This window comes from Sciurus carolinensis, chromosome 5 (genome assembly GCF_902686445.1).
Source record: "Sciurus carolinensis chromosome 5, mSciCar1.2, whole genome shotgun sequence".
Lineage (NCBI taxonomy): Eukaryota > Metazoa > Chordata > Mammalia > Rodentia > Sciuridae > Sciurus > Sciurus carolinensis.
In genome coordinates, this window is record NC_062217.1 from 9,667,681 (window position 1) to 9,691,595 (window position 23,915).

The 23,915-nt window shown below is 39.5% G+C and overlaps 1 protein-coding gene across 3 annotated transcripts in view; it reads left to right on the forward strand.

Annotated features, from left to right (window-relative positions):
* Fgf14 (fibroblast growth factor 14) overlaps nt 1–23,915 on the forward strand; it is a 612,909-nt gene that overhangs the window by 397,452 nt on the left and 191,542 nt on the right. Inside the window, exon 1 of one of the 3 annotated variants that reach the window (XM_047552370.1) lies at nt 10,826–11,563. The exons of the other annotated variants lie outside the window; for them this stretch is intronic. Within the exon in view, the coding sequence (XP_047408326.1) occupies nt 11,371–11,563 (193 nt within the window). The 5' untranslated portion in view covers nt 10,826–11,370. Of the gene's footprint in view, nt 1–10,825; nt 11,564–23,915 lie in introns of those variants that run through there. 3 annotated transcript variants of the gene reach the window in all.

The following is a 23,915-nucleotide window of genomic DNA, read 5'->3' on the forward strand; positions in this document are numbered from 1 at the left end:
GAGCTGGGTTAAAAAAAAGAAAAAAAAGTGTGTGTGTGTGTGTGTGTGTGTGTGTGTGTGTGTGTGCGCATGCGCACAGGTGTGCGAAAGAGAGAGAGAGAGAGAGAGAGAGAGAGAGAGAGCGCCTGTGAGAGCATGCACATGTGTGCTGTTCAGGAATATTCATGGAAAAGCTGGCACTCTGAATCTGTCCGTGGGAGTAGAGTCAGGTGTGACCACCATGTCTTAGAAGACAGAGTTCTCTTTCCACGTGCTTTAGACATGGGTCAGGTAGGGTAGACTGAATAAGAGTCTTCCAATGATGCCCACCTCCTTCCCCCTGCAACCTATGAATATGTTAGTTTGTGTGGCACAAGGAACTTCTCTGATGTGATTGTGTTAAGGAATGGAGAGGGGGTGGTTATCCTGGATTACCTTGGTGGGCCTGATGATAATCACTGGAGTCCTCATAAGGGGAGGCAGGAGGATTGAAGGCAGTGTTAGGAGAGTTGACAATGGAATCAGGATGACACGGGGCTGCAAGGAAAGGACCACATACCCTAGAATGAAGGTGGCCTCTAGAAGACTTTTTGAAAATCAAGGAAACAAATTCTTTCTCCAAAGCCTCCCAAAAGTTCTATCCACATCTTGATGTAACCCAGGGAAATTGGTTTGAAACTTCTACTACTAGAACTATAAAAGAATGAATGTATGTATTTTTTAATCAACCAAGTGCGTGGTTATTTGTTACAGAAGCAATAGTTAACTGATACTGTAGGTTACTGAACAAGACTCAGGGAGATAATTTGAGGATCTATTTTTCTCCATGCTTCCACATAAAGTGGTAACTAGGCTCAGGAATAAGTCATTGATTTATAATTATAACATTTCCTAAGTGCACATACTTTGAAATTAGTTCAGATGTAGATTACAAAATCAGAGACAGATTAATAGCTGCTTTTCCAGAACTCCAAGACCAGAATTCCAAATATTTAGCTGGATTTCCTGAAAATCTACATACTAAGGTAAGGTTTGGTCCCAAGGACTAGAGACTGAAAAGCAAGATTTAGAAGGAGGTAATCTCTCGGTTGCAGAGAACTTTTGGAGGACTGTAGAATGTAATAGTCCCTGATGAGCTTTGAGGTCATATGATTAAAGTATGTGATCTTTGATATGCTGTCTTTACCTCAACTGTATCTTTATAGTTATGAAACTGTGCCAAAAACACTAGGAATTTTTCATGTAAAACTATTTTTAATACAACTGGAAAAAGTATGTCAAAAGTTTAATGTCAGGATTAGAGGTTACTTATCCTTAGCATTTATTATTGTATTCCAAAATTTTCTCAATGAGTATGCATTTCCTTTAGAGTTAGAAAGCATAGCATTGGATATCATGTGCTCATTCTTTCTTTGTCTCCCTGGATAGCCACGGGTTATTATTCTGGTTTTGGTTACATATTTCTTCAACAGTTGGATGGAAACTGTGAACCCTGATGATATTACACAGCACATGCATACCTTTCTGAGCATAATTTTCAGGGGGGATGACAGATAATCCTACACCCATTCTTGAAGCTGGTAGGAGTCCTTGGCTTCACATGAGGAGCCCTATTCCACCCCTGATGCTGTGATAGTCAGATCCCAAATAGTTGCTTCTGGGTGGCAGGTAGTGTTGGGGAGAGAGCAAGAGTTTGCTCATGTTCTTCTGCTTTCTAGCAGTAAAAATCAGACAATCATGGAACTTTCCTGGGGCTGAATTCTCTCTTCTATTGAATGGACATGGTGACACCCACTTCATTCAGTCTCAAAGCTCTTTGCAAACCTTATACACACATCATTTAGTTGTTTCATAAATTGAGATACATAGTGTTATTTCAAAGTGAAAGTTATGACTGAAATATATCCTTTAATTTAACATTAATTTCCACTTCACTGTTATCTAGAAACATTTATTTTCTCCTTTTCCCTTTTAATTTACACATAATTTGACATGCCTGTGGGGCACAGGGAGACCATTCAATATGTGTACACTCGGTGTAATGACCAAATCTGGGCAACAGGCACTTCCATCTCCTATGGTGCCCATGTCTCCAGAGCCTCTGAACTCCTCTCTCCTGGTTTTCACAAGATAAGTGGCGGATTGTTGTAAACTACCGTCACCCCACCACACCGTGGTCTTGGTGTCTGCTATCTAACCTCCCTCCGCTTGCCTCCCCTACCCTTCTTATTTTTCCAGGAGTCACTATGCTACTCTCTTCCTTGAGATAAACTGTTCTGCTGACCACACAGGACTGAGAATATGGAATACTTGTGTTTTTGTGGCTGACTTATTTCACTTAACATAACATCTTCTACTTCTGTTTTGCCTCAAATGATAGGATTTCATTCTTTTATAGGGTTGATTAATATTCCCTTGTGTGTGTGTGTGTGTGTGTGTGTGTGTGTGTGTGTATCTCACATTTTCTTCATCTATTCTTCTGCTGAGGAACACCTCAGTGTTCCTTGTCTTGGCTATTGTGAAAAGTGTTGCCGTGAATGTGAGTGTGTAGCTCTCTTGATACGCTGATTTTACTTCCTTTTTATGTACACCCTGCAGCATTACACCTGGCTGCTATGGTAGTTCTACCAGTATTTATCTGTATATTTATTTAGTGGTGCTGGGCATTGAACCCTAACCCTTGCACATGCCAGGCAAGCATCCTACCACTGAGCTACATGCTAGCTCAGGAGTTCTACTTTTAGCTATCTGAGGCTCCTCTGTAATTTCTTCATAATGGCTATACAAATTTATAATCCTACCAAGAGTTTATTAATAGTTCCCTTTTCTCTACATCCTCACCAACATTTCTTACGTTTTGCTGTTTTTAATGATAGTCATTGTGACTGAGTTGAGATAATATATCATTGTGATTTTTTTTATTTGCATTTCTCTGACAACTAGTACTGTTGAGTAATTTTTCATATACATTTTGGCAATTGGTATATCTTGATTTGAGAAATGTCTCATTACACAATTTGTCCATTTTCAAATAAGATTATTTGGGATTTTTATCTGGCTTTTTGTTTGTTTGTTTGTTTTTGCTAATTTTGAGTTCTTTATATATTCTGGATTAAAGTACCTACATTTCTAAGGTGGTAATGAAAATAGTTTTGAACTGTAACATTGGGAACTAAAAGTTTTTAGATTATTTTTTAGATTATTTAGATTATTTTTCTTCAGAAATCACTAACGTACAAGCAGAATCTTTGCAATAAGATCACGAATACAATTTTTTTCTAAAACATTTTAGAGAGTGAATAATGTATTTTGTCTGTTGAGATATTCATCAGTCTTTAAAAATCCATGGATTTACCATTAACATTGATGGTATTATTATCTTCCACTACAGTTTTAAAGTAAGGAAATATAATTAAATATTCACAACTTTTAAATGAATGCTCTACACCTTTTAAATTCACTTTAATATAGAATGCTGGAAACTGCTGAGAATATTTTTCCAACTTATTAGCCAGATTTTAAAAATACACTAGATTTGTAAAGCTAAACCATCTGTTAGTATCAATCTGGTATTTCTTCTATAGGGAAAAATGCTCACAAGTTTTTGGTACCAATACTTTTCAGTTTTTTCTTTATTGAACCAAAATATCAAGCAACAATAAAATTCCTTCCAGGTTTTTTTAATAGATGGAAATCTGTTGCTTACTAGAAATAAAGGTTTCCAGCAAAGTTAATCAACAAGACTGGTAGAGCATTAATAAATTACTTAGTTTGAACATCTGAAGTACTTTAACATTCCTTTAGATTACCCTTTGAATCTGAAATAAAGGTCAATAATACTATTACAGAAAAACTAAAATATAATTTTGAACTTGGACTATAATGACTCTTAATTAACTAGTTGAAAACTGTGTCAAGAACATTCTTAACATTATTTTTGATGTTTTTCCAAATGAGTAAAAACAAGGGTCATCAATATTTACCACATTTCCAGAAATAAACATTTTCATATAGAACCTGTAAATCTCACACAGAAGATGGAAATAAATGCCAGTGTACACTTTTCATCATGCTCAAGTCCACCCCAAATTAGCTTGTAATAAATTCATTTTTGCAAAAGCAATGTTAAATCCTCATATTTTATCCTTAGTTTAGGAGATTTCTAGGAATTTCAAAAGTGATTGACACAGAGGAAATCATGTGATGAAATGGAGTGAGCAACTCACTATATAGAGATGATAAAACACATATAGAGAAAATATGTGTGGAAGAGTTATTTTCACCCCATGTGCCTTTCCAGTTCAGTGCTACTAGGAGATGTGGATATTAAAATAAAAACAACAGAAAGATGTTTCAAAATATAGGTGCTCTGGATCATTTAAAATATTTTTTTTTCACCAAAAGTTATGTGGCATCTAAGCAAAATAGTATAACAGGTCTGGCAAAGGTATAACTGCCATTTATAGACTTGTATAATGCTATTATACCATATTTAATTGATCTTAAGATGAAAATTGTTTTATGTATAAACACATCTGAAATTAGTAGGCTAATTCATGGAATGACATATTTTAATAAAGAGGTTTTTTTCCTTTTCTTTGATATGTAAAATAATGATGCATCTTAAAATTAATAGTTTCCTAGAGTTGATGAATTTGGGAAAGTTGAAGTAGTGTCTGTGACAATGGCATAAATTCGAGAAAAACAGGCAGACTATTACTTTGTGAAAAATAACAAGTGAAATAATTTCATACAGACATCAGTGCACAATATATGTCCTTAGGATATCTTGTTTACTTGGAAAAGAATTAAAAATAAAAACTGCGAACTTTTTTAGCAAACCATGCAAGAAGTTATCTGTTTGGAACTCAAGACATTTATGTAACAAAATCACCTAGAGCATCATAGAAACTCAGAAATCAAAGGCAAAATGCTCCCTTTAATAATGAAATAATGAATTATAAGGCTATTTCTTATTTACATGTTTTCTTCTGTTAGGATCCACTTACTTTTATGTTCATAGATAATTCTGTAAAATATTTTCATATGGTTTCAAATTCTGTGATGGCCTGGAAGCAAATTCAAAAAGGGGCAACCTGGAAGCAAGAGAGAAAACAGTAGGTTCTTGGTAGGGTAGGGACTGGATCCTAAGGAGCAGTAGTGAAAGTTCTCTCTAGTTAAAGAACATCAGTGTCACATCCTCCAGAAAGCCCTACTGACAGTCAAACTGTACATCATGTCTGGCTGAGTTTAAGCCACCAAGCAAAGGCAGAAGTACTCTCTTTATCCCACCTATGGAGTTGAGATTGCATGTAGTCTAGCTGGAATTTTAGGTATCTTGGTGCTTAAGGCTATCAAGCACCATAGGGTAATTCATCCTTGACAGACTGTGCTAAGCAAGATTTTCTGTACCTCTTACTTGGCATTAACTATCTGTCTATGCATCCAACTTCCTAATATTCCAATAAACAAATATTTATTGAGAACCTACTCTGCTGACACAATTTTAAGCTCTGGATATGTGCCACTAAACAAAGAAGGATGATAATATTTTGTCTTTACATTTAGGCTTATATGTAAGCCTCATCAGCTTATATTTTAAAGGGGAGAATAGATAGAAAGAATACATAGAAATTTTTAAAATCCTGAGTATTTATCTAGACCATAAAACCAGGAGGCCAGGGATTGTCTGTGCTTGCAGTCTGTGATTTAAATAGCTTAGTGAGTAAATATTTAAGAAAAGAATTGGAGGTGGTGAGGGTCAGATGGAACAGGAAAGTCTTGCAACAGGAGGTATCAGGTGGGTTGAGGATCAGCAAGTGGTGAGTGAAGCGAGAGAGATAGAGATGATGTCAGAAAACAAATGAAGGCCAAGGTGAAACATAAATCATACTAGACACTGGAGGCCATTGTGAGGATTGCAGTTTCTGTAGAGGTGTAGAATTTTGAGCAGGGTTGTGATGTAATCTGGTTTTTACCTTTAATGCTCAGACTGCAGTGTTAAGGACATATGAAGAAGAGCAAGGTGGATCCCAAGAGACCAGTTAGGTAGCCGTTGTACTAGTCCAAATGATGATGGTTTGTAGGTAGCTGTGGAGATACTTAAAGTGATCATATTCTGGATATATTTTGAAAAATGAGTAAATATATCTTGATGAGCACGTAAGGGGGAGTTTTAAAGAGAGAATGAGATCAATATGAAGTCAAAGCTTTTGGCCTAAGAAATGAGAGGGTTGGGGGTTGCTGTTCCAGAGACAGAGGAGATTGGAAGAAGAGAGGTTTAAGAATGAAGAAGAGTAGTTCAGCCTCGACCATGTGAAATACAAGATGCCAGTTGTGCATCTTTGTAGAAGAAGTTGTTCTAGCTTCTCTTCAGCTACCCAGTACTAAGTGTTAACATAGGCATAATGGAAATATTTAGAAGAGACACAAGATTTGGCACGTATTGGAGATGGCAATGTTGTGGTGGGTAGCATGAAGGTTTTACAGAGAAGATATCTATGCTGAAAGCTAAGCCAGACTATACACTTCACAAGGACAGAGCTTAAAGCTCTATTTTTTTTTTTTTTTTTTTTTTTTTTACTTTAAAAATCAGCCTGCTCACGTACTGGGTTGACGTAGAGTGACCCAGTGAAGACTTAACCTATGGATCAATTAATATCTATGAGGAAGAATTAAGTGGTTATCAAAGCTACTATTGACTAAGTTTCCATTTTGTGCCAGGTACTACTCTAAGTAATTTAGTATATATGTTCTCCTTAAATTCTCATAATAACCTTATCGTATTGTGACAGTTTTGCAGAAGGAGAAACTGAGGCTTAGAGAGGTTAAATGAACTGCTTGCTGACACACAGTCAAGTCTCTATTTGTCTTGCTCCAACAGTGGTTGTAACCATGGCTTTATATTTCAAAGAGGAGCATGAAGAAGGGTCAATAAAATGTTCCAGATAGAGGGAACAACACACACAAGTAGAAGTCCAAAGGAACATAGGCGACTTCAGGAGGTCTTCTAGTGCGGAGAAGGAGTGAACTAATAACCTTCTGAGGAACAGATGTCTGTGTGACATTCTTCAGTTTTAAGAAGTGTTTTCTCAAAGGCCTTCATAATAATTTTAAGAGGAAAGGCAACGTTTTTATTCTTAGTATTTTGGGTTGAGGAAATCAGTTTACAGGGTTGAGTTCACAAATCTAGTAAATAATGCCAAAAGTTTGAACTTAGACTTCTTTCACCAAATGTAAGCTGTTTTGTTACATTTCAGATTATTTAAAATCTTGTCCTTTAAGGGAGTGAGCAAATATACATGCATATATATGTGTGTGTGTGTGTGTGTGTGTGTGTATACATATATACATACATACACATATACATACATACATATACATATATGTGCATATATAATATGCATGTAATATATATTATTTGAAAAAGAATTTACAGGATAGAAATGAGGGGGTCTGGAATATGGTGATAATATTAGAGTTCATCTGTTGAGCAGCAGGACAGACACTGTACTTGTATATTTACCTTAAATATAGTTGAGCATATTTTCTTATCTCCATTTAAGAGAGGAGGAAATTGAGACTGAGAAAACAAAGCAACTTTCTGGTGGTCACCATATATCCAGGGAGTTATAGAATCAAGAAACGAACCAAGAGTGTCTGAAATGACTTCAGACTCCTACTCATTTGGTTCAGAGCTACACTACCTGAGCCGTACTTCATTTGTGTGTGTGTGTGTGTGTGTGTGTGTTTGCACGCGCCTTTATAAAGTCAAAGGTGAAATTAATAGACCCCAGAACGTTCTGATGAGCAAGAAATCCTTTTCTGAATTATAGTAACCTTTGGATTTGTGTTTGTGCCCGGATCCTTTTTCAACCTAGCTTCACATGCTCTATTATCACAGCTTAAGACAGCAGATGGCTCTCTTGCGTTTTCTTTCACTTATCTCCATCTGTAAACAACTAACCCGCGTTTTGGGGGAGATAATAGGAAAACGCAGGGTTTAAGCTAAAAGACTTTAATTATCCCAATTCTGCCCCTCTCCCCTAGTTCCTGTTAAAATAGGAAACCACAAAGAATAGACACGACCTCTTGAGGTTTGTGAGATTCGCGATCTGAAAGATACCCCTAGCCCCAGGAGTCTGGTGTTCAGACGCTGTGCCAGGGGTCCAAAAGCATCAAGAAAGCAGAGTATTTCTTGGTTGTTGAAAACCAGAAAGGCTTTGTGCTCCAAGGTGTGGTATTAATGTCACTAGAAGCAGTAAGGATTAATTTCCGTTCTGTCTTGAAAAAAGAAGGGGGTGAAAAACTGCATTTAAGGGGGAAGAGTATCAGAGACCCTCACAGGCGACTTCTCTTGTCCATTCAGCTGACCTCTCTGCTTGTGGAACTACCCCGGGGCGCGGTCCCTGTCCGCGGTGCTGAATCTCAGCCTCCTCTGGAGGTTGGTGAACACAGAGGAAAGGGTCTTTGGGAGCGGATCTACCTGCCTGCCTACCTCCCAACCCAGAGATTTGGGAAATGACTGCAGTATGAAAACATGCCTGGAAAGAAAATATAACATAGTTATAACATGAAGTTTAATCTCATTATTTTTAAATTAACATACTTGGCACATGCATCCATAGGTTTAAAAAAATCTTTAAAAACAAACTAGGTGTATTGGTGGGTAGAGCTGTAGCAGATTTAAAAAGTCACTTAACATTTTACTTCTCTGAAAAAAAATCGTTACAAAAGCTTTAGATAAATCTATTTGCTTTAATCATGAAGTCATTCAGAAATTCCAAAGTAGAACTTCTAAAATGTCCAAATGGCTTCTCCTCAATAATGGAAGTCAGGAGTAATGGCTCTTAATGTTCAGTGGAACTTTTTCAGTGAACCAGAAAATAACAGGTATATGTCAATAGGCATTTTATTAGGCATGTCCATCTCTGTATAGATGGCTCTCCCCTTGCTAGGCAGGTTCATGGCAATACAACATAAATACACACTCACTAAAAATGGAAGAACAAAGACATATGAAACAGAAAATAAAGTCATAAAAGTAGAACAAAATAATTAGCATCCCATTTTCCTCACTTTTACTACTTCTTGGGCAATTTAGCATTTTGGCAAAGTAGCATGTGCATTCCTTTAAGTAATTAAGGTATTTTGTTGATGTCACAGCAAGGTGGAGAAAATAAATTTACAGAGTATGCCCTTTAATATTAAATATGTTATACATTATCCTGAAGTCAATGTCATCTGCATTGAACCCAAATCTTCACCCTCCATTAGATTTAATTCTCTCCCCCAAACGAGACTTGTTAGTAAATATAGAGTACACGTAATAAATAGCAGCAGAGCAGTGACTGCTGCTGAGAGAGGCCATGAATTAGTGTGTGGAGCAGGTGTCCAGCCTCCCTGTAATCAGTTCTTGGCTGCACTTCTCCCGCTTGCCTCTGGTGAGTCTTTGTAGTACTTTCTGCCTATTCCTGAGACAAAGAAAAAGTATGTTTTGGTTCAGAACTGCTCCCAGGGCTGCCTGTGTAGTGTGCGTCCCCTTTCCGACTCTAAAGCAGTCACTGGAAAAGAGTTTTACAAGGCTCTTGATTACCAAAGGAGTCTTCTTTCTCTGTCTTCCCACTGGATTGTGAGAACTCTAGTTTTTACGTGTTTTTTCTTTACCTTCCTGTGATGATAGCAAAATACAGGGAAGAAGCCTGGAGCAAAAGCCACACTTGGTTCTGATGCTCCAGTGTATCCTAGAAACCACAGAATCGGTGTTCATCCAAGCATGAAGTGTTTCTCTCCCAAGCTCCTTTTTGCAGGTGCCCTCCATTCTCTCCTTTCCTCTTGGACTTTCATATTTTCAGTTATCCAAGGCAGAGCACTGTCAGGTCACAGGCAGAGAGCCGAGGGGAGGAGGCAGCAGCTGTTAGATTTGAATTTCAGACACAGTTCATATGGCTTTGCTCCATGACAGAGCTTGCCAAAAGACGGCAGCGCATCTGAGAGTGTCCTCCGTCTGGTTGCTTTTTGCTGTCACTAGAATGCTGTGACATCCTTTCTTTTCCCTTCCTCACACCCCCAGTATTTCTTTCCTGTCTTCTTCAATATTCTCCTGGACATTTATCCTATCCAGCTGCTGATTGGAACCGCGGGCAGTGGCTGTCATTTCCTCCTCCAAGGACTGGTTAGCAGTTTGGGGAATGGGGTCTTTCCATAGTACATTACAACATTTCTCTTTTCTTCTCTTCTCTCTTTTTGCTCCGTGTTGCTCTTTCACAATGATAAACCTACCCTTCCTAACAGAGGAAGGGAGAGTCCAGCAAGTTTGGGTAGACTAGGTGAGGAGTGGAGGCGCCTCCCTCTTCCAGACACCCTCTCCTCCCGCCCGGTCTCCTTCTTCCCACCTCCTGGCAGCAGTGGGGGACTTTGGTGCTAAAGGGATTAACCGGAGATCAGAAACCACCTCGCCCTCCAAACGCTGCTCACAGTTTCTGTGGACCAGGACCCACGTTCAGACCCAGAAGCCCCAGCTAAGCCGCGGCAGCTTCAGAAACCTGGGAGTTTCTTCTAAGAAAAAGCGCACGATATTCCTTCCATTCCACCTGCTTTGGCTCAGCGTTTTACCACCCTACCCCCTGCAATCCATTCTAGCTTTCTTTTTATTATTTTAAATCATTATTATAAATACTATTTTTTTTTTCTTTCTGAAGAGATACATAGGAGGGAGACCACATAGGTGGTGGGGGTGTAGTGGGGTGGGAACGGAGCGCTTTGATTAGCGATCTCAGGGGAGAAGATTGCTCTCTCCAGATGCTGATTTCCAAAGCACTTGACAATCACCGGCAGAAGCCGAGAGCAGGCGGCGGCGGCGGCGGCACCTGCCCGAGGGCAGCTAGAGCCGGGCGCTGAGACCTGCCCAGCACGCCCCGGACCCAGGGACCCTTTGAAACACTGCCCGGACCTGTCCTCCACCGGGTGTCCAAGAAGGAAGCGGCCGGCTTTACCTCCCGCGGGGGAGGCGGGCAGGGCAAGAAGACCGAGCTTGTTGCGGTGGGGACCCCCGAGAGGGTTCCGGCGACGCCGGGTGACCGGCAGCGCCCGCAGCTGCAGTCCCGCTCTGGACTCAGACGCGGCTGGGAGGCAGCGGCCAGGACCTCGGGCTCCCGGGGTTCGCCCCGCTGCCCGGGCGCATTTCCGCGCCTGGCCCGGCGTTTGGTGGACAGGGCGATGGGTCCTAGTCGGGACTGAGCGCCCCTACCTCTCTCCCCGACCCCGCCACACCGCCCCTCCCTCTGCTTCCCCGAAGGCGAGCCGCGATCTGCGCCGCCCCTTTCCTCTCCCGTGCCCCCAGCTCCCCTTCCTCTGTCCCCTCCCTCCCCGGGACCCATTCCCTGGACCACCATGGCCGCGGCCATCGCCAGCGGCTTGATCCGCCAGAAGCGGCAGGCGCGGGAGCAGCACTGGGACCGGCCGTCTGCCAGCAGGAGGCGGAGCAGCCCCAGCAAGAACCGCGGGCTCTGCAATGGCAACCTGGTGGATATCTTCTCCAAAGTGCGCATCTTCGGCCTCAAGAAGCGAAGGTTGCGGCGCCAAGGTCTGTGTGGGTCACCGTGGGGAGGTGCGCCTCGGAGGGCTCTGTCGCCTGCCGGATGGAGCTCTCCCGGGCTCCCGGCATCCCCGCCCTCCTTTCCTCCTCCGTCCTGCTGTCCACCCCTCCCCAACCCCCAGGTCTCCTTCTGAGCGCCATCCGCGGGGAGCTGAGTCTTCTGTCAGGCAACCTGTAGCCACTAAAAACTCAACCCCGAGCACCTAGTAAGTTGGCCGGGTGCTCTCCAGCCGCCCGCGGGCGGGGAGCTAGGAAACCTGTCTGGGCTCCAGACTCCTGGCTTCCCTGGGCATGGAGTCCGACTCTAGAACACTGGCAAAGGGGCTTCCTTCCTGCAAGCCTCGGATCGCGCTTGCTGCTCGCAGTCCCATTCGAGGCTCAGGAATTTCGGTGTGCCTGGCTTCACTTGGCCTCCTGAAACCTCCAGGGTTCACAGATGTGGCGAAGTGCTGTGATCCCTAAGGTGCCCTCAGCAGGGCAGGAGTAAGAAGTGAGCAGAGTCGGGTGCGCGAACTAAGGAACTAGTTCGAGATTTACCAGAGAGCTGGTTATCGGACAGCTCTGAGAGCTCGCTCTGAAGTCCCTTAATCAAATCTTGGGATGGGGTCAGGGCGCAGTGAGTCCCAAGGTGGGTGAGTCTGAGTGGCCGAGGGGTGTTGGAGAAGTATAAATCCCAAATATGAAAAACCTCAAAGTGCATGAGGCAAAACAAGAAACGACCACATGTAGATGACCATATAGTTACCTTACTACAGATATCATTATTATCAATATTATTTTGAGAAACAACTACCTCTAGCATGGCCTTCTTTTGCTGACTTTAAGAAATGTCAGGGTCTGAGAAGGCAACCCACTCAAGAGAAGGAACCCAGCTCGTGTCCCTCTCTTTGCTTGTCTCCACATGCAGTTGCTAAGGGTGGTTGTTGTAGGAGCATGTGGGGTGTTTTGAAAGAGAATTGGGGATTGCTTGCTTTTCATAACCGAGTGGGCTTGGCAGGAAACAGAAAAATGTATTTACATTAATGGAGTATGCGTTTGCTGGCACATTGTATTCTCGGTGCCCAGCTGTGTTTGTTTTAAGTGTCGCTAGGAAGACAGCGGAGAGAAGCATATATTTTGCATGTTTTTCGAATGTATGTGTGTTCACACATTTACAAGTTCATGACCAAAAGTTTTAATATGTGGTTTTATTTTTAAAACAAAGACTAACACTAAATAGTTTAATAGGACAGTTGTTCATTGTTACAGTAAGAAATTAGAGATTACTTGCTCCTAGTTTCAACCTTAAAAAGGCAAACATCTGAGAAATGTCAGAGTGCACATCCTAAGGGAAATACAATGACATAAATGGCAGAGGAGAAACTTTTTGTAGAGTAGGGAGAAATGATCTTTCTGACCAGTGTACAAGCTTTTAGGAAAACTGAATTTTTGCTTTTGGCTTTAGCCTAGAGCCTTCCCCAGCACACCTGTGTCATATCAAGTCCCTTGCTCTTACTACTGTTCATGCTGGAGCTCTACCTTGTCATGAGCTGCCCCGGGTGGCCTGTCCCCCCATTTCATCAGGGTATCCCTTGGAATACAGCCTTTACAACAGTGGGTTCTGAATTGACCATCTCTTTTTAAAGTATATGAATGTATTCTTTTCTAGATGGACTTATTTTAATACAAACAATGACAGAGTTATTAAGTGCATCCTTTAAATATATAGCAAGTAGATTATATTATAGATGTGGACTACAAACCTTGTGTGTGATATTGGGTGATGAATAAGGATTAGCTTCATACTTAGTGGATTTTAAGATAGGGTATACTGTTTTTCTAGTGTACAAAGATATCTGAGCTCTCTAATAGTCAATTTCTATTTTCAACCTTGACTGCTCTCTTGGTATTCATGAATTTGAGATGATACACATGCCTCAATGGTCTGTAAGAAAACTGCATTTAAGGTCACTTTGCTACCTTATTTTTGATGAGAATATGGAAGAGAAGTTAGAAACAATTTCATCAGAACCTTTTCTTTTGTTTTCCTTATATTTCTGTTTATAAAGAAATAAGTTCTTTAGTGGAGAAATTTATACACATAGATCTTGAGTATCACATATAAATTAGTTCTTAAGTATTACTAAATTTAAGCAAAACAAATGTTAAACTTTATATTATCTACATTATATATTGATATACAACATATGACTATTATATAATTATTTGAGTACTTAAATATTTGTGAAATATGCTAAAATTATGTAATTTATACATTGGTATATATTGATATACTTCTATATTATATATAATTAATTGATTACTTAAAGGTTATTTCCCTTTTTCTTATATGCTCTGCATAATAATTGCCCCCAGGAAGGTTTTAAATTCTGACTTGTTAATTTAAAGACATGACTTCTAAGGGTGGAAGTTTTATTTATCTATACAATTACAAATCATTAATTCAACAAACAATTATGGAACTCTACAATAAGCAGGAGTTATCTTCAGATTGGTGAATAGAACTGATAAAGTTCCTTCCATCATGGAGCTCATGAACATGGAACAGAAAGTCACTGCGTATGGACAGATACAAATGAATAAGAAACTACCAAATTAAAAGTCCTATAAGTTTGTAGAGGTAGAGAATTGTAGGGTAGAGGAGGGGGTGTCCTAGGGAGGGATCTAAGTAGATGAGGTAGTCAGGGTGCCCCATGCTCAGATCTACAGGTTGAGGACTGACATCTGAGAAAGATTCAAGGACAGGTACAAAGAACCACATGTGTGCCCACAACCTGGAGTGGGAAAACTCTTAGCCTGTTGGGAGAAGCTATTGTAGAGAACACAGGTTGCCATGATTGCAAATAGAACAAAGAATAGCTTGGTATTTTGTGTCATAGGGAAGGGCAATAAACATTTTTTAAATTTAGGAACTTTTTAATACTCATTAAGGAGTAATGTACTTAATATTAAGAGTATTGAGTTGGAACCCTACTCCTGTCCTCACCTTCAAACCCCTCCTCCCACAGAAGGACTTGGTCTTGTGAGGGACACTTTCAGGATGACTGTTAGTTGTGGTGACAGACACTGCCACTCCACGCTGCCTTTCCAGTTCATGTCCCTCTCTCCTTCCTTATCTCCAGAGACTCCAAACACAATTCAATAACCTCCAAATTAACCGTCTGCTTCCAAATCCTCTCCTTTTTTCTTTTTTTTTTTTTAAAGAATGCCTAGAATCTTCCCTCCATTTTTATATTCACCTGTTGAAATTATCCCTATTTCAGAAATTATCCCTGTCTCTGAAAGCTCAGAGAAAGTATTATCTCCTCTGAGAAGTCTTCCCTCATTGCATAGAATTTAAAAACAATCCTCCAAGGGCACTATATGATCTTGTACCAGCTCTTGTATGCTCTTGCCGACAGCTGATAGCCATTACTGAGTGCACATCTTACTCGATTCTATTGAAGAAGCAAAGTTTGTTTTCTGCATCTTCATTGTCTCTCAGATCTTGATAGAAAGCTGCCCAGGCCCTGGACGATCATCATTGCCCTTGAATTGGAGTGGAACAAGGAAAGTGAACAGGTCTAAAGCTCAAAACATGACCTTAGACCACACTGCTCTAACAGAACATTTTAGAGATAAAGATACTTTTCAAATTTTTATATCTTGTTATTTTCCCCAAATAAGTACATGGATTTTTTTTCCATGTTAGAGGGATTAGAGAGAAGGGACATATCTGTGAGTTATTCACAAGAAAGCAAGATTATAAACAATCTCATTTTAAGGCTTACATAATATATGAAAACACATATTTAGCAGATATGTTACTTTAACTAAAGAAAGAGGAATACACAGTAAATCAACATTTTGCAAATAGTTTTGTTGGGATTACTAACAAAAAATGAAAACTTAAACAGAAGATCAATGCAGTGATATATAATAAACATTTTATTCTAAATGTGTTACATTTTTATATTGAAAATTTAAACCAAGTGAGAGCCTTGGTTGCTAGCAGGATAATAACCTTTCAAAATCTTTGGTGTGACTAATGCAATGTTTCTTGCAATTTACTTTTTTTTTTTTTTTGGCTACTATCATAGAAGCCATGGCATCGTAGGCCATATAAGTTTAATGAATGGTGTATGGTTTTCTTACTAACACATCTTACCTAAAATAAATTACAAGGTGTCATAAGAAATCAGGAATGAAAAATGAGCTACTTAAAGTGTGTTTTCAAGTTAATATGTAATTTATAAAGCAGAAATGCATGTGCACATACACAAACCAAACTGCTTTGTTCCAGCATGATAGTGAAATCCATCAGTTTCCAGAGAAGGAGAAAGGAGAAGCATCCTTTCTTCTTACAAGGTTCTGTGTGAGGGAGGAAGTATCCACCTTCTAAGAACATAATCAACGGCAAATAGGAATCAAATGACCCCCAGTATTTGTGCTACTATTTTTGAGCCATTACCATATGCATATAAGAGAAAGACCCCATACTTAACTTTAGTGTTTAGATACCCGTAAAACAAGAGAACCTTTTCCCCACCACTAAAGTATATTCCTTTTCTTTGGGAAGCATTTTTTGTCTTTACTTTTTTATTTCTGGATTTTGGTTGCTTTTTTTCCCCCCTTTTCTTTTTCTTTTTTTGTTTTTATTTTTGTTTGCTAAGACTGTAGGAATCTTCCTTTACATCTTTTGATATAGCTTTTTAATAGTCAGGGTCCTATGTTTTCTGCTAATTATTATGGTTGAAATAAATTATACCGTTTCTAAATTGAAATGTCTAGTTTTTTTTTTTTTTTTAAACAAGGTCGGTTTTGCAATGTGGTTTCTCAATTAGAAATCTTATGGGAATATTGCTGAATTGTTAAATGAAATAATATTAGAGACAAAAACATATATGTTGCTTGCTTATATATATATTTTTTCCTTATGGCTTAATTATTTTGTTTCAATAAATGTAGAAATATTTGGTATAGATTTCTAAAAATGGGTACTACTGCCATGGTGCAATAAATTTTAAAATGGTGCAACAAAGTGTAAAATAGCTTACTAGGTTAGGTTAGATGTAATTAAAGTTAAACAACATGGTTTGTTTGGGGTTGAGTTACGTTCAAAGATTGAGTTGAGTACATATACTTAGAAAATAGCTAATTCTTAAGGTCAACTACCTGGTAAATAAATCCTTTGACATTGTTTAATATAAGATTTCAGAGGCACCAAGTCCCCCCCCCATTTCACCCCCTCCCATCCTGAAGTTACCATAATTATCAATTACATATTCCACTTTATATTTCACATTAGCAGAATGTTTAGGATAGTTCTACATTCTGCTCCAAATTTCTATTTTGTTCTGTTACTAATTCTATGGTTTTAAAATTATTTTATTTTTCATTTTTAAATTTATTTTATAACTGAGACATAACAACATAAACTAGACATATACACGGGCCTCCACATGGTATTTTGAGACACATATACATTTAATAATGTTTTTATCAGGTTTAACATCTAACTCTTCAGACATTTATCATTTTTAATGGTAAAATATTCCAATCCTTCCTCCTAGCTTTTTGGAATTCGTTTTTCACTATCTATAGTCTCCCTAGTCTGCAATAGCACACCAGATCTAACCTAGGACTCACTGGTCACCTTCCCTCCCCTGACCCCATACTCTCCAGTCTCTGGTAACTGCTATTCTACTCTCAACTCCTGTGAGATCAACTTTTTTGCATTTCCCATGTGAGTGAGATCATGTGGGACTTGTCATTCTGTTCCTGGCTTATTTCATTTTTTAACATAATGATCCCCAGTTCCATCCATATTATTGCAAATGATAGAATTTCATTCTTTTCACGCTGAATAGTATTCCATTATGTATATGTACCACCTTTTCTTTATCCACTCATCAGTTGACAGACTCTTAGGCTGTGTCCATTTCTTGACCATTGTGAATAGTGGTACAGTGGATATGGGAGTGTAGGTACCTCTTCAATCTTTAAACTGTTACTTTGAGAATAATTATTTTCAAACTATGAACCACCTCTGTGTAAAGTGGTAAGTCCTCTAAGTTTTGTTTACTTAATTTAAAAAGAATGGCAGAAATTTAAAGGGAAAAGATTTTCAATTTAATTTGTTCATTTAGTTCTAGAAGTCTAGATTTCTTCTTAATATTTTATATTAATTTCATTCCAAATGATGAGAAACTTCTAGACAAAAAAGGACAATTTAGGTCATATAAGTTATATGTGATATTTTAAATACTGTTATTTTATCACCGAAGAGCTAAAGAAATTAACTCATAAAGGTAAACTCAAATATGTAAGTGACCAATTTAGACAAGTTATCACAATTTAAAGTCAATGGTGTTGGCATGACTAGAAAACAGTTCAGTAATTTAATCTATTATGAGCCCAGTGTTCATTTCAAGAAACTCAACTTTTTTCCTGGGGTGAGAGGTAGCAGGACAAAGTGGTAGAAATCTGGAGACTGTTTCTGAACTACACCAGGATAGTCACTACTCTGTCATTCAGGGAAATGTCTCATTTCACAATGCCATTTCATTTTGAAACACTTCTGTGGAATGTGTGTTTCTCCTTATGTTTTCATAGATCTTTAATACTGGGATTAATTGGGACCCACTAGTATGACAGTAGGGGACAGCCACTTGAGTGAGCCTCACCTGTGCCTGGCATACAACTAACACTCCACAAGTCCTTGCTGAGTGAATGAAAGATCCTGTGATCCTCAGGACAGATTTCACAGTGCAGAAATGACAGTTGAGATCAATGCACACACAGCAGTGGCTGTAATTGACAGGGTTCTTATTAATGTGTGTTAACAGCTATCGACATGACACTTGACTCTTGTCTTGTGTACTTTTTAATCTTCACAAGAAACCTATGTGGTAGATACACTGTAGTATGCATCCATTAGTACACTGACTTTCCATTAGTGGAAAAAACACTAATATTAACCATCCATTCACTTTAAAAATGAGAAATCGGAAACAGCAACAACAAAGATTCTGTGAAATTCTCAAGTTCACATAGCTTTAAAGAGTGGAGCAGGGATTAAAGTCCAGATTGCTAGACTGGCTCCAGAGTCAGTTCCCTTAACCAATACTGATTCTCACTTGCCATATACATTATTTCATTGTTTCTGATAATTGATGTGTTAGTCAAGTTCTCATCTGTGAAAAATACTTGAGAATATCAATTTAGAAGAGGAGAATTTATTTTGGCTCAGGGTTTCAGTCAATGGTAGAAGGGGCCAGTAACTAGATATGGTCCCCAAGGGCACACCCCCCAGTGCCCACCCCTTCAACTAGATCCTGTCTCCCTAATTTGAATGGACTGTTGGGAGACAGGACCTAGTTGAAGGGAATGGTCCCTGGGGGTGTCCCCTTGGGGACACACCTAATCTCTGCCCCCCCAACCACAGACTGACAGTCCATTCAAATTAGGAAAGTATCAATGTATTAATCCATTGATGAGGTCAGAAGCCCCCAAGGCTCAATTATTTCCCCAAAGCCACCCCTATAGACATTTCTGCACTAGGAACCAAGCTGTCACCACATGAGCCTATGGGGGACATTCTGAATCCATACCATAACAGTTGAGATCCATCACCAACGCACAGCCTTAAAAACTGAGGCTGGGGAGTTTGGGTTTTGCCAAGACTAACATCTATCTACCAAGTGACACAGACAGTATTCAACAAAATCAGTCTTCCCCACCACTTATAATCTTTCCTTTTTTTATTATACTGGAAGCTCTTCATTAATGGAATTCACATTATTTCCCAGCATAAGAAGACATGCTCAATATATACATCTGATGATTAAATTAAAAACAATCCAATTACTGTTTTTATACTAGTAATAAAATTACTTTTATTGTAATAGTGTTTTATGAACTTTAAAATCAAGGATGTAAGTGAGTTTACCCAGAAGTAGAGATTGGTTTGTAAACTTTGGGGAGAGCTTAAAAACCATGCTCTATTTTACTAAGTCATTTTTGACACAGGAATGTGATAGTTTTCAGAGTGTCTGGATATGGCACATAATGGTGTTTCTCCTTAATAAATCGCAACATTGATCTGAAAAGGACTACTTATAGTGTTTTAATTATTATGTAATGAAATTTATTATATTTTATTACTTTTTCGTTAATTGTCCAGTATTATGTATTTTAAGTATTTCTTATTTCTAATAAGATGTCATTGATTACATTCACCAAGGTTATAGAGTCACAAATGAATCATAAAAATAACAGATTGGTAGAGGCCTAGTTACTACCTGTATTGTTTTGTTGCTTTTAAATTAACAAATTGTTTCATAGTCCTTTTCTATCAATTTCTTACATCTTATTCTTAATACTGATTCTGGAAACACCAGGTAACGGAGCCTTGCTCACGTGTACACTGTCCCATGCGTTCTGGAAAGTGCACAAGGATGAGCCATCGACTGGTGCCACCTTACAAATCCAGCCATATGCTTTTTTGAGATATCTCACTGACATTTTATCTGGCTTTTCTTTTCTCATGACCTTACTTACATAATACTAAAAGGTTCATCCACGTGCCTACCTACTTTGTGCCTACATTTACACAACTCATTTTCACAAAAAAAAAAAAAAAAAAAAAAAAATCAGACATCTGAATTGGCCAGGTGCATAGGCAATGACCTCCAGCAGGTCTTTGGCCACATCTCTGATGAGTCCTTTCCATCCCCACTCACACTTCCGTTTCATGAATTTCCAACACACTCCACACTGCTTGGTCTGCAGATCTATACACTGGCTCCTCCTTTTCATCCTAAACATGGGGATGAACTCTCAGTGCTCCAGGCTACGGAAGAAACCCCCTCAAACTGAGCAGTACATCCTCTCTGCCATTCGGGGTCATGAAATCACTTATTTTCTCTCTTCACCATAAGATTTCCATATCCTACTCCATTTTTCTCACCAGGATATACGTATGTGGGAATATATCCAGCTTTAACTGTGAATCCCCTTGGTCACTCGTCCCTATTGAATTAACTGTGATTACTGGCAAAACTCCACCAGTGAGGCATTTCCAACTCCCTTCCTCACGGTCTCCTTCGAACCCTTTCTAACTGGTTTTTGTTTCTCACCAACGAACCACTTTTGTCAAGGTCATTGATCAAATTCAAGAATCAGTTCACAGTTCTTGTCACACTTGTACAGCATTTGGCATTCTAATTTTCCCGATAAATTTGCATTATTTTTACTATAATGCAGGTACATTTTGTGTCAAAATACCTATTTAGACCTATCCTTTAGCCCATTCGAACTCCTCACATGATCACCTTTTTGTAGCTATGATGTTTCTGGATTTCTACCTGAGTGTGTTAATAGATTCATGATGGCCACCATGTGACCTGATATTTTGCCACATGCTACTGGTGCTCATTTGGTACCATGGTTAGGCAGTGCATGGTAGTTCCTCACTTTGGAAGAAGTATGTGTGGTTTGAGTGACTTGTCTCCATAAAATGGAAAAATGTGAATGATTTAAGAGTTAGTCTTAATTTTGGTCTTTAGAGTCAAATAAAATAGATTTGTCATCAGCCATCACCATTTTCAAAGTTCTTAACCACTACCATAGCACATAATATTTGGCAAACTAAGATAGTGGTCAATTTACTTAATGGCAAACATCACTTAAATTCAAGCATTATATAGAAAGAAATAATGATAACCTTGTGTCATTTAACAGTTTATTTTCTACATGTGGAGTGTCTTCACTGATGTCCTGGCTTTTATTAACATCTAAAGATTTCAAGTATGATGCTATGTTCTCCTTTGTACCCATCTGTTACATGTAGATACATAATTATGAGCCCTGATGACAAAGTTAAGGCAACTTACTTACATTTGGGTTTGTAATTTTTAAAAATTGTATTTACTGTCGGAATGATGAAGAGCTCCCAAGGTATGACAGATAGTAAAGGCCAGGCAACTGAAGCATGAGAATAAATTTATAGACAGAGTTCTACCATTTCCTCTTGTTGCATGCTGCAGGAGTGAGGCATACCCACTGGTTCAGTAGCTGCAATATGAACGTGGTGTCTTTCTTCAGAAAACTCTTGAATGCTGGACAGGCAGTTATTTATTTTTTCCAGGATCCAACAGTTCTCCCCTTTTAGAAAGGTCTTTAAAATAGTCAGAAGCTCGTTGCTTAATGTCTTCCTATTCCACCACATGCCTTATTCATTTCTGAGTTTCTGTAAATAATTCCTGCCTATCCTTGGATACATCATGCCCTTTAAATATTTGTTCTTGGCTCTTTTATCCTCCTTACCATTTGACCAACTTACAATTGTTTAACTCTGTTTATCTTTCTGCATAAGTAAATGCCACCAGCACCTTAATCATTTCTGTGGCTAAGATTGTTCAATAATTACCTCATCCTTATTCCAGCAAATGAGACAACTATTGTTTTCACGAACAGAACTTCATGCTGAGGCCTAGCTTGGTGGAGAGAAGAATGCGTGAACCTGCTGCCTCTGTTCTGCCTGGGTGGAGGTCTGAGTTGAGGGGAAGGATGAGAACATTGACAAGTCCCCGCCAGGTAGAAGCAATCGCCTTGGCCTTATGCCTGACAAATTTACGGCAATCATAGGGAAAGTAACCAAACATCACTGCATCTGCTGGGATGAGAGGTGCTGTGTACAACAGCTCGTGCTTCTCCAGCCACGGGAAGTAGGCGGTGTTATTTTCGTTTTCTTGGACGAGGGGAAGCGGAATGCTTTTCCAGGGACTCACACTTGGCAGAGGAGGTATGGGAAGCAGTTCTGACTGATGCAGGGGTCACATTTTTAGAATTAACTCAACGACTGCTACATGGTAATAGTGGTCGGCATCATATTCCAGCAGCTTTCTGTATTCCCCTGGGGTGGACTCCGGTGTCAACCACAGGGTTCCCTCTGCTCATGGTACAGCTTCAGTATGACGGCACATGGGGACTGCAGTGGCCACCGTGACCAGTGACACGTGACACACACCCTCCAGAGAAGTGCACTCTCTGACTCTATCCATTTCCCCACTTCTCTCCCATGCTTGGAACCCAGTCAGCAACCTGGAGAGAAGAGCATAGTGGAGACACACCCATGCCCGAGCTCCCAGGCTTCCCTTGGGGGTAGGCCATCTGAGAAGGTGGCAAGGCTGGGTTCTCCTGTAAGGGTGCAGCATTTCATGTCCATCCAACTTCTGCTTATTTAATCCTAAGGCCTGTGCATTTTGGAAAAGTGCAAAACCTGTAAAAGTTGCTGGAATTTCAAGAGCATGGCACTAATGAGTGAGGTTTCCTGTTCCCACATTAGTGCTGCTGAGCTGATGCAATTCTCCCCATTAGAAATGTCCCTGGTGCCCAAGTGTTCTCATAAATGTTATAATTTTTTACTTTCTGGATGGCTTATTCTATAGTCAGGTGAAACTGGCCCATAGTACAATATTAAGCACATTTTACTACGTTTATGCTAACTAATCACCCTGAAGTTAAAATTTTCCTCTTTGTGCTGGTCACAGTGGTGCATGCTCATAAGCCCAGCAACTCAGGAGGCTGAGGCAGGAGGATTGCAAGTTTGAGGCCAGCCTCAGAAACGTAGTGAGACCTTAAAACAACTTAGCAAGATCCTGTCTCAAAATAAAAAATAAAAGGGGCTAGAGGGTGACTCAGTGGTTAAGCACCCCTGGGTTCAATCCCAGATATAAAAAAAGAAATTCCTATTTTGGTGGTGGGGGGTGTCTTTTGCCCTATGATCATAGTAGTAGTTAGGGATTAGCTCAGTAGTAGTTAGGTATGTTACCTTACAACACAAATACTCCTGCTCCTTTATTTTTTTTAAAAAAATAAACATAGCACTTCACAACCTCAGAGTTTTAAAATACTAACTGAAGTGCCTTCATAGTTGCCTGGCCTTACACTACTTACTACTGTCCCTTTTTCATTTTGTCTACAGAATTCCCGCTGTTATCTTCTGAAGCAGTCCTATTATTTTTTTTTTTTTTCTTAAAATTAAATGTAAGAAAAGTCCCAAATCCTGCCTGCAAGACCTCTCTTTTTCCACTGTCCTTGCTGTAGCCCCCGGCTCCACATAGGCCTGCCCACCTCCAGGTGTGCTGGGTCCTGCGGGGAGTTCTGGGTGCACACGGGAGACTGGGTCACATTGCCGTGGCCTGGCTTGGAGCTTGTTAGCACAGAGAGAGTTCTGGGCAGTGAGCTCCAGGTTGGACAAGACAATTCAGAAGACACCTTCCAGACTTAAAAACTTCCCTTGGGTGCCCGGTCAGTCTCTCGCTAGCTAGGTCTTAGAAGGTTAAGACAACTACAT